Below are 16675 nucleotides of genomic sequence, written 5' to 3'. Positions count from 1 at the left end.
AATAGAGATCAGGTCTCAGGACCACTCAGAGTCCAGCAAATATACATGTGTAAGATTTCCGATGACCGTCCAAACGTTTGGTGCGGGTCTCTTGTGCATGCTAAATGTTTGATGTAATGCATGCTAGGTATATCTCGACATATTGTATCTACAACATTCGACAAATCCTTTTTATATCACTCATCATATTCCTTCGACATATGTCGATATATGTTGGCATATGTGCAACATGGTTTGACTAACGACAACAAGCTCACTAAGTGTTCGGCGAAATGCAATGGATAAATGATTTTTTTTTGTCCGCTTTCCACTATGTTTCTATGTAAAACTTGTATTCAACACCGGGAAGTTGAAATCTTGAATCCACCACTGCTCATACCATATCTTTTTAAAATTGCAATGTCATACATTAACTTATGAATTCGTTGCAATGTTAGACCTCTATTAGTTGCGATCCATCAAATTGGTTGTTAAGTGATAACGTGGCAAATGCAATACCATATTTTACTGACATGACAATCTATAATGCTTCGCAAATAAAAAATAAATTATAAAAATAAAAAATAAAATTAAAATTAGTCAATTCTTGGTTTGGGAAGTTTCTTTCGCCACAACAGCCTCCTCAACTCCAACCTCATCTGCATGTTCGTCTCCTCAACAATTTCATCAACGACATCCTCACCGGCTCTATCGTTAGTGACATCGCAATTCCAACAATTAATTGAATTGTATTTATTGTTGTACAAGGATTGAAGCCAATTCAAACTGATTCGTCGGCGCATCAACCAAGAATAGCTCGTACGTTTGCTAAATTCGATTCCAGTGTCATCATACCGAGTCAATCTATCGTCTTCGTCCAAGTTCACAAGTAAACTTGAGACTGTCACAAAGCTATGATTTTACTCCAAATAAGTGGAGAGCATTGGATGAAGTTCTAGCCCAATGTGTAATGTTTGCATTGTGGAACCTGAGAATTATGAAGAATCAACTCTAAATGTGTCTTGGAAGAAGGCTATGCAGGCTGAACTAGAAATGATTGAAAAGAACCATACATGGATGCTGGCAGATAGACCATTTAGTAAACCTATGACAGGTGTGAAATGGATATACAGGACTAAACTGAATCTTGATGGAACAATACAAAAAAACAAAGCTAGATTGGGTTGCAAAAGGTTATTCACATAAGCCAGGAATTGGCTTCAATGAGACCTTTGCACCAATTTCTAGGCATGATTCCATAAAAACCTTGATAGCTCTTGCAGCTCAAAAGGAATGACAGCTATTTCAATTGGATGTAAAGTCTACTTTCCTCAATGGTGTACTCAAGGAGGAGGTTTATGTTGATCAACCTCAAGGTTTTGTCATACAAGGCAAGAAGGATAAGGTGTACAAGTTAAACAAGGCATTATATGGGCTTAAGCTAGCTCCAAGAGCTTGGTCTGATGAAATTAACTCATATTTCACTAAGGCTGGTTTTCAAAAGAGTCCTAGTGAAGCCACCTTATATACCAAAGTTGAAAACTCAGGGATCTTCATTGTTTATCTTTATGTTGATGACATTATGTACACTGGAAATAGTGTCACAATTCTTAAGGAGTTCAAAAATGACATGATGCAGCACTATGAGATGACAGTCTTGGGATTGCTTCACCATATGATGCATCATATGAGATGATAGACTTGGGATTGCTTCACCATTTCCTTAGTATGGGAGTTGTACAAACAAAGAAGAGCATCTTTATTCACCAGAAGAAATATGCAATGAAGTTGCTGGAAAAATTTGGTCTAAAGGATTGTAAGTCTATGGGAACACCACTTGCAGGAAATAAAAGACTAAGCAAGAATGATGGAAGTGATGCTGCTGATGAATCTGAATACAGGAAATTGGTTAGAAGTTTGTTGTATCTCACTGCCACTAGAATAGATATTATGTTTGGTGCTAGTCTCTTAGCAAGATTCATGCATGATCTAACTAAAAAGCATATGGGAACAGCAAAAAGAGTGCTGAGATACATTCAAGGTACTTTGGATTTTGGCATTGAATATGTAAATGGAAAATCAACCTTTCTTTATTGGTTATTGTGATAATGATTGGGCTGGCAATGAAGATGGCATGTCCTTTCGAATTCAAGTGTTTGTTCTTAGTTTGTAATGTTGGGCTGAGATTAAAACAAAGCTAATAGGCTATAAGTGTGCCACATGTCATAACAACTCACTTGTAGGTGAGCATGTGTTGTGCACGTGAGAGTGTGTGAGGTGGATGAGTGAGTGCACTTTCAACGGCTATATCTCACCCTCCAATTCATTTTTTTTTCCTGTAAGCATCAATTCAGTTATAGTTGAATTGAATCCAAGGAGCAATGTCTCCGAGTTTCTCGCATCTCCATTTCTTCATGCTCTTTGAGCAGAGATCATCGTCTCATTAATTTTCTGCTTGATTATTTGGTGCTTTGATACCTCTAAACCCACACACAAATCATAAACTCTAACATCTTCACCATAATTTTTCAATTTTTCATTTAGTTTTTCAGATTTTTTTTATATATAAATTTGAATGTTAATACACTTAGGGTGAGTTTGGTTTCATACGCTTCAGTTTTTTTTTGCCAAAAATAAATTCAAATCGAAATTACTGTCTAATTTTGTTTCAATTCAATTTTTTTATCTTGTTTCGGTCCGTGCGGTTTGTTTGTTTGTTTGTTTTTTTTAAAGAATCTGAAGATGGTTATTAATATACACAAACGAACAAATAGACAGTTACAAAAAAAATGATTAAAGTTAATTGCAACTTTGTGGCTTTTGATGCTATAAAAGAAGAAGAAAAGAAAGCCAAGTTCGTAACTTCATGGTGAATCTCCAACTTCAAGCTCGTAAAAATACAGTCGAACAAGAGTTTTATGATCAAGAAATTAGCTAAAATGATGGGGCAGTTCAGGTTTATCCTTCCTATATTCGTATGAAGGCCGAAAGCACAAGTAGGTACAACGCAAAATGCAAGCACTGGCGCTGCACCAAACTCAGATTTTGAGGTGTCTTGCTCCTAAAATTCCAACGGAAATTTATCATATTATGTATGTTTGACTTAGGGGTTTTTGTTTTGATTCAAACCTTAGAATTAGAACAAGAGAAGAGAAGGAGAGTGGTGGGCTGGGTTGGTGGAGGCAGGAAACTGATGAGAGGGAGATGAGAGAGAAAAGAGGAAAGATAGACCACGAATACTGTTTCTAATAAAATCAAGGGAATTGTTATTAGCACTCCAAAAATCTCATCCTACACTCTGAACTTTCTATATTAGGAAAGAAAAATACACTTGTGAGGAGTGTAGAATGAGATTTTTGAAGTGTCAATAATACTTCCCAATATCAAAGATAAGCACAAAAGAAGCAAAGCTTGGGATACAATACTCCCAAATATGACTACCAGAAACAGTAAGGCCCAGACAAGCAAATGTATCAGCCACAAAGTTAGCATCTCTAAAAATGTAGAGAAACATAATGCGTCAAGGTTTAGAGGAATGAGAGAATGTATGAACTGGAGGATAAATGGGTTAGTATTTAAATTTGGGCTTTTAGAAAAAATAAATGAAAAAGTTTATTGTCTTGGGCTTATGCACGGGCCTTGTGAAGTTTACTATTGACCTTATGCACAAAATCTTATAAGAAAACTTGTAAAACGACATTGTTTTAAAATAATTTGATTTGTTCGGTTTTTAAACCAATGAAATTTAACCAAAAGATTTTGGTTAGTTCGAATTTTATAATTTAGTTAGCTTTTTTGTGCGGTTCGATTTCTTCAACTTCTGAGGGTTTTTTAGGGTTTTCAATTTTTCGAACTCACTTCTAAGTGCACTGTCAATTGATGGGAGGATAATATATTTTTTTCATATTTATTTTATTTTTTATACTTTTAACATTTATTTTATTTTTAATGTTTATTTTATAATATATTTTGTATCTGCATGGTACAATTGATTGTCGTGTAAGAAAATATAGTTCAGTATTTGATGGATTGACTAATGGACGTATGACTTGCAACAAATTTATAAGGGTTAATCTTTGTTTACTATTCTAAAATTTCGTGATTTTCAACATTTGGTACATAAAGTTTTTTTCATCCCAGAGTCATACCTCAAGTCTTAATTTTGAGACAGTTTCGTACCTCTGTTAAGTTTTCCGTTAGTTTTTCTGTTAACTGATGACGTGGCGTCTATATGAACAATTACTAGGCGCCACGTGGATATTTAAAAATTTTAAAATAATTAAATAACTAATACTAAAAACCAAAAAACCCCATTTCCTTTCCATTCTCCTTTTCCGCCCGAGCTACCCTCTTCTCTGAAACCCCATTTCTCCATTTCCCTTCCTACCTCCTCCGATGAAAACCAACTGGAACTGGGAACGTGCACGCCGTTGGCATCGGACCGGATTCGTCACTGCGTTCTCCACCTAGGTCCTGGAGCCCAACCCTTTCTCGCTCTGCTCATCCCTTTCCTTCCCCGGTCACCTCGCCGATCTGGAATGCACCCTCGAATCCATCTCCTCATTCTCTACATCCTCTGCGGTAGTCGATAATTAGAGAGGCCCAAGAGCCCAGAACCTTCTAGGTAATTTCACTCAATGCTAACTGGGTTTGTAAATGAACCCAGAATGGTCTCTGGTGGGTCTGAGACCATTCCGAGTCAGACCCGACACGCAGCTCATAGAATCCACAAAGAAGAAGGAGAAGAATCAGAGATAGGCGGTGGAGGAAACTGGTAACTGCAGAGTCTGACCCAGTTACCCAACATCAAGGTCCTGATCCTTGCTTCCAATTCCCTCTCCAGCGAGGTCCCCTACAATGTGTTGTCCCAGTGCCAAGGGTAAGGGTAGTGCGGGAAAGTGGGTGCAGGGAAGAGAAGGGAGGGAGAAGGAGGGAGGGAGTTGGGGTCCGATTGGGGGGGGGGGGGGGGATTAGGGTTGGATTGAAGGGTGGGAGGTTGGAATTTGGGGGTTCGGGTTTGGTAGAGAGGGCGAAGAGGCGGAAGAAAGAGTAAGAGGCCGAGTCCAACTTGTTTTCGAAGACGGGTGTTTTTTTTATAATTATAATTTTTGTTATTTTATTATTTTAAATTTTTTAAATATCTATGTGGCGCCCAGTCATTGTTCACGTAGACGTCACGTCATCAGTTAACAGAAAAACTAACGGAAAACTTAACGGATGTACGAAACTGCCTCAAAATTAAGACTTGAGGTATGACTCTAGGATGAAAAAAACTCCATGTACCAAATGTTGAAAACCATGAAATTTCAGGGTAGTAAACAGAGATTAACCCAATTTATAAATTGATGTATGACATTGCAATATACAAAAACTGATGTATGAGTTTTTTTTTTCTTTAAAAAAAAAAAAGACAACTAGTGGCAAGCCACGGTTATCCACCACTTTGGAGAATCGGAAAGATTCACAGAGACATTTCTACTGTCCTAAAGTTGAAGTGGTAAAATATATTTATTTGTAGTTTTGAGTAAACTGTCATTTAACCCCCTAAACTATCACGTGAGTTTCAATTTCCCCCCTGAACTATTTTTTCAGCCAATTGACCCCCTAAACTATGTTAAAGTGGCCAATTAACCCCCTACCGTTAAGTATCTTTAACTCCATCCAATTTTCTGTTAGAAAGTGTCATGTGCTTGTCACATGACCACCTTTTTACATTTTATGTCTAAATCTTTACAAAGAAAACATATAAAACAAATATTAAAAAAAAAACATACAAACCCTAAACTTAATCATTCAAAATAATAGAAAAAGTAAGGCTTTTTATATTAACACCCCATAAAATGTTGAATGCACCCATATTAAAATTTAATATTAAATGACTTATTTACTCTACTATGCAATGACAATTTTGACCTTATTAGGTTTTAAAAAAAAATTATAAATACACCCCAAATCACTTTTAGCATATTATTTATCTTCTCAACTATCAAAACCCTCTCATCCTCCATTGTTGAACAAAACCTTAATCAATGAAACTACAAACATGTTGATTGAGAAAAATTGTTTTTGACGAATGAACACGAAATTGATGTTTCTGAAGCTTCACATGAGGTAAGACTTCACATTTTTCATTGTTTTAGTGATTTCGATGACATCGATAATTATTTAATCTTGCGTTTGCTGCATTATTTAAACTTATATATTCATATTCATACTCATATTCATCTTTTAAGGTTCATATTGAAAAATAATGCAGCAAACGCAAGATTAAATAATTATCGATATCATCGAAATCACTAAAACAATGAAAAATGTGAAGTCTTACCTCATGTGAAGCTTCAGAAACATCGATTTCATGTTTCATTCATCAAAAACAATTTTTCTCAATCAACATGTTTGTAGTTTCATTGGTTAGGATTTTGTTCAACAATGGAGGATGAGAGGGTTTTGATAGTTGAGAAGATAAATAATATGCTAAAAGTGATTTGGGATGTATTTATAAATTTTTTTTTTAAACCTAATAAAGTCAAAATTATCATTGCATAGTGGAGTAAATAAGTCATTTAATATTAAATTTTAATATGAGATGCATTCAACATTTTGTGGGGTGTTAATATAAAAAGCCTTACCTTTTCTATTATTTTGAATGATTAAGTTTAGGGTTTGTATGTTTTTTTTTTTTAATATTTATTTTATATGTTTTCTTTGTAAAGATTTAGACATAAAATGTATAAAGGTGGTCATGTGCCAAGCACATGACTCTTTCTAACAGAAAATTGGATGGAGTTAAAGATATTTAACGGTAGGGGTTAATTGGCCACTTTAATATAGTTTAGGGGGTCAATTGGCTGAAAAAATAGTTCAAGGGGAAAATTGAAACTCACGTGATAATTTAGGAGGTTAAATGACAGTTTACTCTTACCGTTATATATCTATTTAGTCAGATTAAAATCTTGGCCGTAGGATCCCTCCTCAGTTTTTAACACCTCACTCTGTTACTCCCTGCGCTCTCTCGACTCTCGCCGTCGACGGCCTCCCCAATCCTTCTCCTCGAGCTCCTGAACCACTGCGACGCCTAAATCCTTCACTGAACCAGAATCCCTCTTTTCCTGGCCAACAATTCCCTCTTTCCCTGGCTAAAAATCCCAAAATTCGAAAATAAAAACCCCAAACCCGGAATTCTGAAGGCTATATAAGAGAGTTGGAAGCTGAATCTAAGGTAATTATTCTGTGTATCTTTCTAATATCTATGCTATTGTTTGGAATTTTGAATGGAGGGTTTCATGAAGTTAGGGTTTTATGACTCGAATTTAGGATTTTTAATTTTTGTTCTAAATTGGAGGTTTAAACTTCACTTTGTGTTTGCATGTGCGTTATAGATGTTGAATGTGAGGTTTTCAAACCGAATTTAGGGTTTGAAAAATTAGGGTTTTTCTGAATCCAATTTGGGGGCTTTTAGTTCTGTTTTAGAGGGTTGTTCTGAGAAGGAAATGTACTAAATTCTGTTTCAATTTAGGGGTTTTGAAGTTTCTGCTGCTGAGTTGTTGCTGCTTGCTGAGTTATTGATCTTCAGCCCTGTATTGTTTGGATGAAGAAAAATTGAAAATGTACATTTATCTGTTCTGTTTATGTTCTTGACTATTTGAACATGAATTATGATGCAACACTACAAAACTGTCCTGATTTAGATAGGTTTGGTTCAGCTAGACACCATGAATTTAACACCTTTAAGATGATTAATTAACTGTTCAATGTAAAATTTTATAGTAGGAAGTGTGCATTTTACCTATCCGGACAAGGAATTGTGCAATTGGCAATTCTTTAGCGATATACCCATGTGGTGCATTAGTTTTAAAATGAATTGAAGCAGAACATCAGTTTTACTAGCAATGTTTTTTAATTGGTAATTACCACTTCTTCCAACATGTCTATGGAGAGGGTAGCATTTGTGTAGATCAGTGTCATTGTTTAGGATGATGATTATTAGTTAAATCTGCAATTAGATTAGATTTCTTGCAATAAGACGATACTTGTCATGAATCCATTTATTACATTCAGAGAAAGATGTTTACAAATCTGAAATTTCTTCATAATGTTCGAGATTGTTTTGATTTTCCATTTGGGTTGGATATCTTGTGGTCTATGCAATCTGTACATCACTAGTCATTTTCAAAGGTAATGCGCATGATTCCAATTTCCAAGACTTGTTTTTGGGTGCAATGGAGTATAATAATGTGTTTATATTCATCAATTCCTTGTGGATTTCTCACAAGGGACATGTATATGGTCAGTATTTTTCCTGGAGTTTATAATATTTGACAAAAGTCTGGACCCCTAATGCTCAGTGTACTTTGTAATTGTTTTGGATTGAAATCGTAATTTGTAAAATTGGTCTCACTTTGTGAAATTTGTTTCTTGTTAGATCTCCACACATTGTATTATATGGGGACTTCAGAAGCTGAGTATGCTGCATTTGAGGAGAAGGTCAAACGAACTGTTTACCTTGATAACATCTCACCCCAGGTCACCGAATCTGTTATGAGAACTGCACTTTCTCAGTTTGGGAACGTGAAAAGTGTTCAGTTCATTCCAAATTACTTGGAATCAAGGAACATCCCACACTGTGCACTGGTGGAGATGGAAAATCCGAAGCAAGCCAGTGTCATTGTCAAGGAGATAGCGGAATTCCCTTTCATGATTCTGGGGATGCCAAGGCCTGTGAGGGCACGTCCTGCTGTGGCCAACATATTTGATGAGCGCCCTGCTATGCCTGGAAGACAGATAGAGTGTCATTGGTTGGAGCCAGAAGATCCTAATTTTGAAGTGGCAAAGAAACTGAAGGAACTGCATGGAAGGCATACTGCAGAAGCTGCTTTTTTGCTCAAGAAACAGCTGGAGGAAGAAGAGAAGCTTGCAAAGATGCAAAACGAGACCCTAAAAGCAAATTATAAGAAGTATGAAATGGTAGATAGCGTGATGTCTGATGGAACTGCTCGTCGTTTGGCACGCCGTTATAATATTCGAGTTTCAGACGATTGACGATAGGGTATTTGTTTAGATTCCCCCTCATGTGCAGTCATGTTATATTTGTAGAAACTTGTTTGAACATGGTCTTTGCTTTTAGTAAGACTTACTTTTCCTGGAGAAAAAGAGTTCAATTGTGGAGTAGCGTTATTATATTTGTTCTTTTAGTGCTCTGAAGGTGAATCTAATTTCTAGTATGCTCTGGTTTATAGGATACACTAATCATATTAGAAATTTTCAGCCTCCCCGATGGTTTTTCAGATTGGGTTCCAAAATAAGAACTGAGGAGAAAATAATTTGCAACCATTTTATTTAGCTTCATGTAGAATACGTAGAAGAGAAGAAAGCATAAATCCATGGAGAATTTATAGAACTCCTTATTCCATTATTTCATATAATTTTCTTCAAACACTTCTTTAAAAGAGAACTAGTCGCCCCTGAAGTGCCCTTGAATTCTGAATTAACCAATTGCAGGGACGTCGACAACAATTCCGTCTGTGTCGACCCAAACACGAACCCTATCACACCGGAAGTCATCGGTGACAATTGTTCCTTGTAGCACAATCACGGCGTCGACCAAAGGATTCTCCCTCTCAATTGTTGCCTCTGCAACTGTCCCCTGAGTCCCCAATAATTCAGGCCATGAAGCCTTACCTGCATTAGTTTAAACAACGCCGTGATAAGCTTAAACAAGTTCTTCTAAATAAACAACAAGCTGATAAGTTAATTTATAAAATTGTACAATCGAACTAGTTCGTTACCTTCACACTCAGACGACATATTCGCGTTTTATTTTGAATAAATGCAGATTTCTTCACTCTATGAATATATTTCTGTGTCCTTGTAAATATTGCTTGTGATGTATTTGGCATGAGGAAGAGATCGATGCATATTTATGGTGAATCATTCGATAGCTTGTGGTTGGTTATAATTGACTATTTGCATGTTAATTACGTAGGTTGTTTGCTTTCATTAATGTAATGGGAAAACATAATCAACTACTGTTCATAAGTTTTGAATCCAAAATTATTTTTAACTAGTAAAAGACCGGATGATGCTAAATCAAATAATTATATGTACTCGCTTTGACAAATTTAAAGATGAAGAAGATGAAAAATAATATTTGGTATGAAAATTAAGAATGGCATTTGGTCAACATAATAAATTAACAACAAAGTCAGTTTAATTGACGTTGATGAAATCTTATTATCCGTACGATCGATGTACCTACTTTTAGATGATAAGTGTTGACAAAGTCTGAAATGCATGTAATAAAATTGGGAAAGGGTGGCGGGCGGGAAAAGCTCATGTGACAGAATTATTTAATTCCAAGTATGACCAACAATCTCATTTCGATCGGGTTCTGAAAACCTTTGATTTTTTTTTTTTTTGTCAAATGATAGATTTATTAAATTAGTCATCGATGAAGTTTGAACTCATGTCATCATGTAAGGACTCAACATTTCTCAACCACTGTGGTAAATGACCACTTACCTAAAATCCTTTGATTAGAAAGGTGAAATTCGTAATACAATGATAATTCAACATTTCCTAATGTAATCTTAGAGATGGGCAAAACTCATCATTTTAGTTCGATCTTGAGTTTGTTTCCTTTATTTATATTCAGTAATCTATAAATTATTAGAAGTGTACATACAAAAAATGAACTTCAATGAAAAAAAAAGAATCGTAGTACTACAGTTTAGTGATATTCATTTTCACTTATAAGTGAGAGGTTTTAGATTCGATACTCGCCAAAAACTAATTTAAACCATATTATTGTTAGCCTATTATAAAACTTAGTCCACTCCCCATCTACAGTTCCTTAATGTAGATAATATCAATGTTTAAAAAAAAAAAAATCAAAATATGAAAAAAATATTGTCATATGTTTTCCGCTTTTTAGGTTTGTCATACATGAAAAATTAGGTAAGTGATAACCAAGAAAAAATTGTTTATCCTTTACCTATTTTTCTTTCACACTCATTTCTTCTCATACCGATTCGCGATTTGTAATTCTAATGTAAACATTGACATAAGTTGATTGATGTATCTCAAGACAATCTTGACACTCAATTATACAAAAAAACGTGAGACTATTCAGACTAATATGTGGTATACTGGTATGTGCCTTCCAAAACTTTCTCCAAACATAAGCCCAAATTTGAGATGGGGAAGCTTTTCCCTCACGGCATTAGCTGCCTCCAACCATTTTCATAGCTTAGTTCAATCCCATCCCACCCATATCAGATTTTATCATTTTACATTTCTTATTATGCATTGATAATAATATATATGTGTGTGTGTGGGGCGATATCAGATTTTATCTTTTTACATTTCTTATTATGCATTGATAATAATATATATATGTGTGTGTTTGGGGGGGGGGGTGTTACGGTCCAGGGACACATGTTTTTGACACATATTTTGACACCCTTTTTGTAAGGCTTACTTTGTAATGTATTCCAACGTCCAGACCCCCTATATTTCCATATATATATTGCTAGGAAGACCACATATGATGCTGCCTCAGAATACCATCTTACGTGGCAAATGATGTATACAATCAACCATCCAATGAAATAAATTCATCACTTGATGTGGCAAGTGCATCATATGGTATATGAATGTACAAAAATGTAGTCTCTATAGCATTTTCCTTGTACATTGATGCATGATACATGAAAGACATAAAATGAGGTGGTGATGCTACTCCGAAGTGGCAACTAGTACCTGTGAAGCTCTGCTCTCTTTTGCAGTGCAATTTTCGACTCTTTCTTGCAGAAGAAGGCAGATACCTTCGTTTATCTTCAACCAAGCTTGTTCTTTCAAATCTACTTACTATTCTCAGATTAGCACATCAATCCAATTAAGTTAAAAGAACCTACACACTAAATATATATGATTGCATGAAGTAGATTTGTGTCACTTACATAAACAATGTAGCTCTAATCAAATAAACTATATGAGGTAAGATGAATGGAGTCAACAATTCATGAGCAGATTTATACAATGTAGTGTAGATTGATAAGCGTGGAGAAACAGTCTCATACAATATGATCAATGCAGAAATGCAGAGGCATCAAAGATAAGAAATTGATTCACTCGTAGAATTTTCACGTAATACAAAAATGTCTCTCTCTAAGAAGATGAGAGGGTTTTTCTCATTGCAATTCTAAATAAAAATTAGGGAACTTTAGCGAAAAACTCCTGGTACTATTCACTTTAACGAAAAACCACATTTTTACACTAAAAAGTCAATTCTGGTACTATTCACTTTATCCTTTATTTTCTCCTTATCGTTAAAACTCAAAATTTTCAAACATTTTTCATTAGTTTTCCTTAAAAACTAGGCTCTACCGAAAGCTATCTTGCTCTCTCACAAAATGCATCTTTAACTTTGGGATGCAAGAATCTCCTCCCCTCCTCGATGCTTATTCTCTTCTTAAAATTTTGTCCTTCGACTGCATTATGATACTCCCACAGTGCCCCAAATTTAATATAGTTATTCTGACCTTTTAATGAAATAGGCTTCATACAACAAATTTTTAATGAAAACACTTAGTGAACTTTTAATAATAAGGATAAAAACAAGAAAGCAGTGGCATTATCGTAATAATATTGAATTTAGAGTACGGTGGTAATATTGTAAATAAGTTGAAGTTTGGTGACACCGTAATGGCGGAGCCAGCATGGGGTCATTGGTTGTCCTTGACACAAAAAACTTCAAAAACCCATGTATATTTGTTTGTGTATTGTATTTAACCACTATAAATAGCTAAGACACACTAAATTACAGTCTCCGCCTTCTACTTATTCTATTTTCTTCTATCATATTTGTCTTCCTTTTCTCCTTCTTGTGTGCGATTCTATTGTGAGCACCATGTGCTCGATGATATACCTTAGTTGATAAGTCTTGGCAGTCTTCAATAATACTCCATAGTATCCTGCATCCACCATCTACAAGCCTCTACAAATAATAGTAGTTGTCGGTATAAACTTTGAGCATATGTTGGTAAGAATTAACAGGTACCTACTAGGTGTTCGACGAAATGGCTCAATGAAGCTTTTTTGGTTGATATTATGACTCCCTTATTTGAAAATCCAGACATCGGCAACTGTTTTTTCATAAATTTTGGGCAACTGTTTCTTCATAAATTAGTGGCATTTTCTCAAATTTAAAAACAATTGCCATACAACTGCATTTGACTAAACCTGTTATAGGATTTTGGTATATAATTAGGGTGGTGTTATTCACACACATTTTTTACCTTGTACACTCCTCCAGTTAATTTATATCATTTGATCATCTTCAATTTATTCGATCCGATAGTCAATAATTAAAAGGTGTATGTGAAAGATGAAACACTAGTGTATGAATAGCACCATCCTATAATTAACTTGAAAATTATTCGAAAAAAAAAAGGATGATTTGAGAGCTCAGCAAAACGCCTCATCATTTGGAAAAGAAGCAGTCTTCCAAATTATAAAAGAAAAATGTAGAGCTGGTAACTTACTAAAGCAGTCATGTGTATACAAAAATTTGACGTCATAATATTTAGGGTAAATTACACTTTACCACCTCAAGTTTGGAGTCGATTTCAATTCCTTACAACATCTTTAAAACATTTCATTTTCATACCTCAAGTACTATTTTATTTCAATATAATACATCTGTTACATTTTCTATCTATTGATCTGTTAACAGCTGACATGACAGCCAAATGTGTGCCACGTGGTAAAAAAATATTTTTTTAATTTTTTTTTAAAAAGACTTGAATTTTCTAAAAATAAAAAATAAATACAGAAAACGCAAAACCCACCCCCACCTCCCCCCCAACCCCTCCGCACCCCTCTTCTCCCTCCTTCTCATCCCAACCACCTCCCTCTCCTCCACTCTCTTCATCTCCCCTCCCATCCAAAAATCCACCCCATCCCACCCCACCCCATCTCCATCTCCACCTCCACCTCCCCCGCAACCCCCTACTCCACCCCCTCAAAACTCCTGCGAAATTCTCCATGAGCTCGTGTTCTCCGATACCAATTTCGAATCGTCCGAGTTGACTCACGAGGCGCTTGCGCTTCTCGTTCTATTCCCACTCCCTGAGTTTGACTGCGCTGTGGTGGCGTCGGATCCGGACTGGGTCGCCTACCTGTCTCATCTTGTGCAACACCCCTCCATGGAGGTCCGAGTCAACTTGGCCGCATTGATCGAGAACATCCTGGTTGGGTCACGAACGGTGGGGCTACGAGTGCAGGTTAGGGGAGCAGGGTTCGGATGGGGGAGAACGGTGAGTGGGTGCCGAGCAGAGCTCAAGGTAGAGGCTGGGCTCGGCGCCGATGAAGGTGGATTGGAGGCCCTGGAGTTGCAGAGAGAGGAAGAAGGTGGGTGCGAGTTGCAGAGGAGATAAGAGGGATGGAGAATAGGGGTGTGGAGGGGTTGCGAGGAGGTGGGGGTAGGGGTGGGTTCTGAGTTTTCTTTTCTTTCTTTCTTTTTTTTGTTTTTAATTTTTTTGAGAAGATTCAAGTTTTTTTTAAAAAAAAAAATTACCACGTGGCACACATTTGGCAGCTACGTGACACAAATGTGGCAGTCACATTAGGTCTTAACGAATCAATGGATGTAAAATGTAACGGATGTATTATATTGAAATAAAATAGTGCTTAAGGTATGAAAGTGAAATATTTTAAAGATATTGTAAGGAATTGAAATCGACCCAAACTTGAGATAGTAAAGTGTAATTTACCTTAATATTTATTGTGAGTATCAATCTCAGTACCAATGGAAGTGCACTTTTACTTTGAGGTTGGAACAAAAACAAGAAGTAAAGAGAAGAACAAAAATAAATACTGTCAACGTTAACAAACCATTGCTATATATTTAGCTTCACACACACACACACACATATATATGTCATACAGAAAAACATAAATATAATTTTTATTTTCAATACAATTGATGCATGGAGATTATTAGTTCAACTCCTTATTTCATTGTTTCACCTATCCTTGCATGTATGAATTAACCAATTACAGGGACCCTGGTAACAATACCATGTTTATTGACCCAAACTCGAACCTTATCACATCGAAAATTTGCAGTGACAAACATTCTTTCTTTCACAATCACAGCATTGACTAAATGATTATTACTCTCGATGGTTGCTGATGAGTGGATTTTATATTATATACTTAATCCTATTCTTAGTATATTTTGGTTAATATTTTGGAGGAATTTTGATACTTTGAATTGTATTTTCAATATAGGATTTTCGACTTCCTCTGAAGCGAAACATAGTCAAATGGATGAATTTTGGAGTAATTCTAATTGGAGGACGTTCGTGAGTCACTTAGTTTGAATATTAGATTTTTCCAACAAACGGTTATTTTCTGTCGATAGAATAAAGAAGCAGTGCGCGGTGCTAGAAAGTGACGTTTCTCGGCTTGAATTGCATTTTTGGAGCCCAAGATGGCCTCTGATTGGTTCGTGGCCTTCTGGAGATGTGTTCAGAACGTTCTTATCTTTAAAAAAAAGAAAAGCTATCTTGGGCCAGATTTGAAGGAGATTTGAGGCTAAAACGTGGCTTGACAGTTTCCTTGCAGATTCTGTTTAATTAGAACTTTATTTTCTAAGATATTTTATTGTTATTTAGTTTCCTAGTTGGAACAAAAGTCTATATTTATTTTACTCTTAGGATTGCACGAATAGGAGGGGTTTTTAAAAGGTTTGGCCGGTGCTAGGGTCAGGCACGTTTCTTTTATGCAACTTTGGAGACATAGAGAATTGTTAGGGTTCTTGAAGTTTTTCTACTTTAAGGTGTTTTCAATCATTTTCTTTATAATGATATTTTCTATAATTTTAATTATGAATATGCGTAACTAATTCGTTTTGCTAGGGCGAAGCCTTGAGCCTTAATATGAATATGTAATTTTTATTTAATTGCTTATGATTGATTGCATGCACGCTTTGAATTATTGATCACTGTTTTAAACTATCTAATTGTCTTGATGATTGGCCACCATTAGGATCTTTAGAAAAGTAATTTGATGCAATTTTGGTCGGAATGTTCCCCTAAAATTGGCTCTAGCTTCTTGTGGTTAATAATTGTACGTAATTTCACTTAAAATGAACACCACGTTTTAAGGGTTGCATGATTTTTCAAAGGGTTTTCATAAAGCATAATGAGTCTTTCATGTTCAGATTTTATCCGAACGTCCGAACGGATTGCATGTTAGATATACGTTCTATGTTTGGAGGTTCCAAGTAGAATATAAATTAGGAAAACCTAACCTTCAAAGTGGAATAAAAATCATAAGTAATTTGGTAAAAATTCATAGGATTGCTAGGTAATGGTGAAACCCTAGTGCTTTTCTAAATTGGAATTTTAAAACTCTTTTCTTTTATCATATTTATTTTTAATTAAAATTCGTTTTTAATATTATCCAAGTCCAAAATCTCTTTTCTCAATTTTTAATTCTAAGCAGTTAATTAGGAAGTATTTTTACATAAATTATTAAAATAGCCTTTGAGGAGAACGACCTATCATGAGCATCTATACTACAATATCCTTGTATTCTTGCAAGTATTTCATGTGATTTTAACCCTATGTCCGTAGGTTCTAAAAAATCATATCAGTTGCCTCCGCCTCTGCCCCCTTGGCTCCGACGAGCT

General features: G+C 35.6%; 1 protein-coding gene and 1 long non-coding RNA gene across 3 annotated transcripts; one reads left to right on the top strand and one right to left on the bottom strand.

Moving 5' to 3' along the window:
* Positions 1-6927: 6927 nt before the first annotated feature.
* LOC103453405 (ASI1-immunoprecipitated protein 1) lies at positions 6928-9129 on the top strand. Of its 2 annotated transcripts, XM_008392949.4 has the most exons (3): positions 6935-7198; positions 7496-7586; positions 8402-9129. In XM_008392949.4, exon 3 carries the CDS (start codon positions 8422-8424, stop codon positions 9016-9018), a length of 597 nt encoding a protein of 198 aa, XP_008391171.3. In that variant the 5' UTR covers positions 6935-7198; positions 7496-7586; positions 8402-8421; the 3' UTR covers positions 9019-9129. The 2 variants fall into 2 exon arrangements, with proteins under 2 accessions (XP_008391170.3, XP_008391171.3); XM_008392948.4 differs by lacking the exon at positions 7496-7586 and having other exon boundaries at positions 6928-7198.
* Positions 9130-9285: 156 nt separating this feature from the next.
* On the bottom strand, positions 9286-9895 carry LOC103453406 (uncharacterized). The gene is made up of 2 exons (XR_011574776.1): positions 9765-9895; positions 9286-9657 (listed from the first exon to the last, which is right to left on the bottom strand). It is a non-coding gene; the product is annotated as an uncharacterized lncRNA (long non-coding RNA).
* Between the last annotated feature and the right edge of the window lie 6780 nt (positions 9896-16675).

The sequence above is a fragment of the Malus domestica genome, chromosome 13, assembly GCF_042453785.1.
Source record: "Malus domestica chromosome 13, GDT2T_hap1".
Taxonomy (NCBI): Eukaryota; Viridiplantae; Streptophyta; class Magnoliopsida; order Rosales; family Rosaceae; genus Malus; species Malus domestica.
Note: the sequence above shows the minus strand (reverse complement) of the source record. Positions and strands in the feature narration are given on the sequence as shown.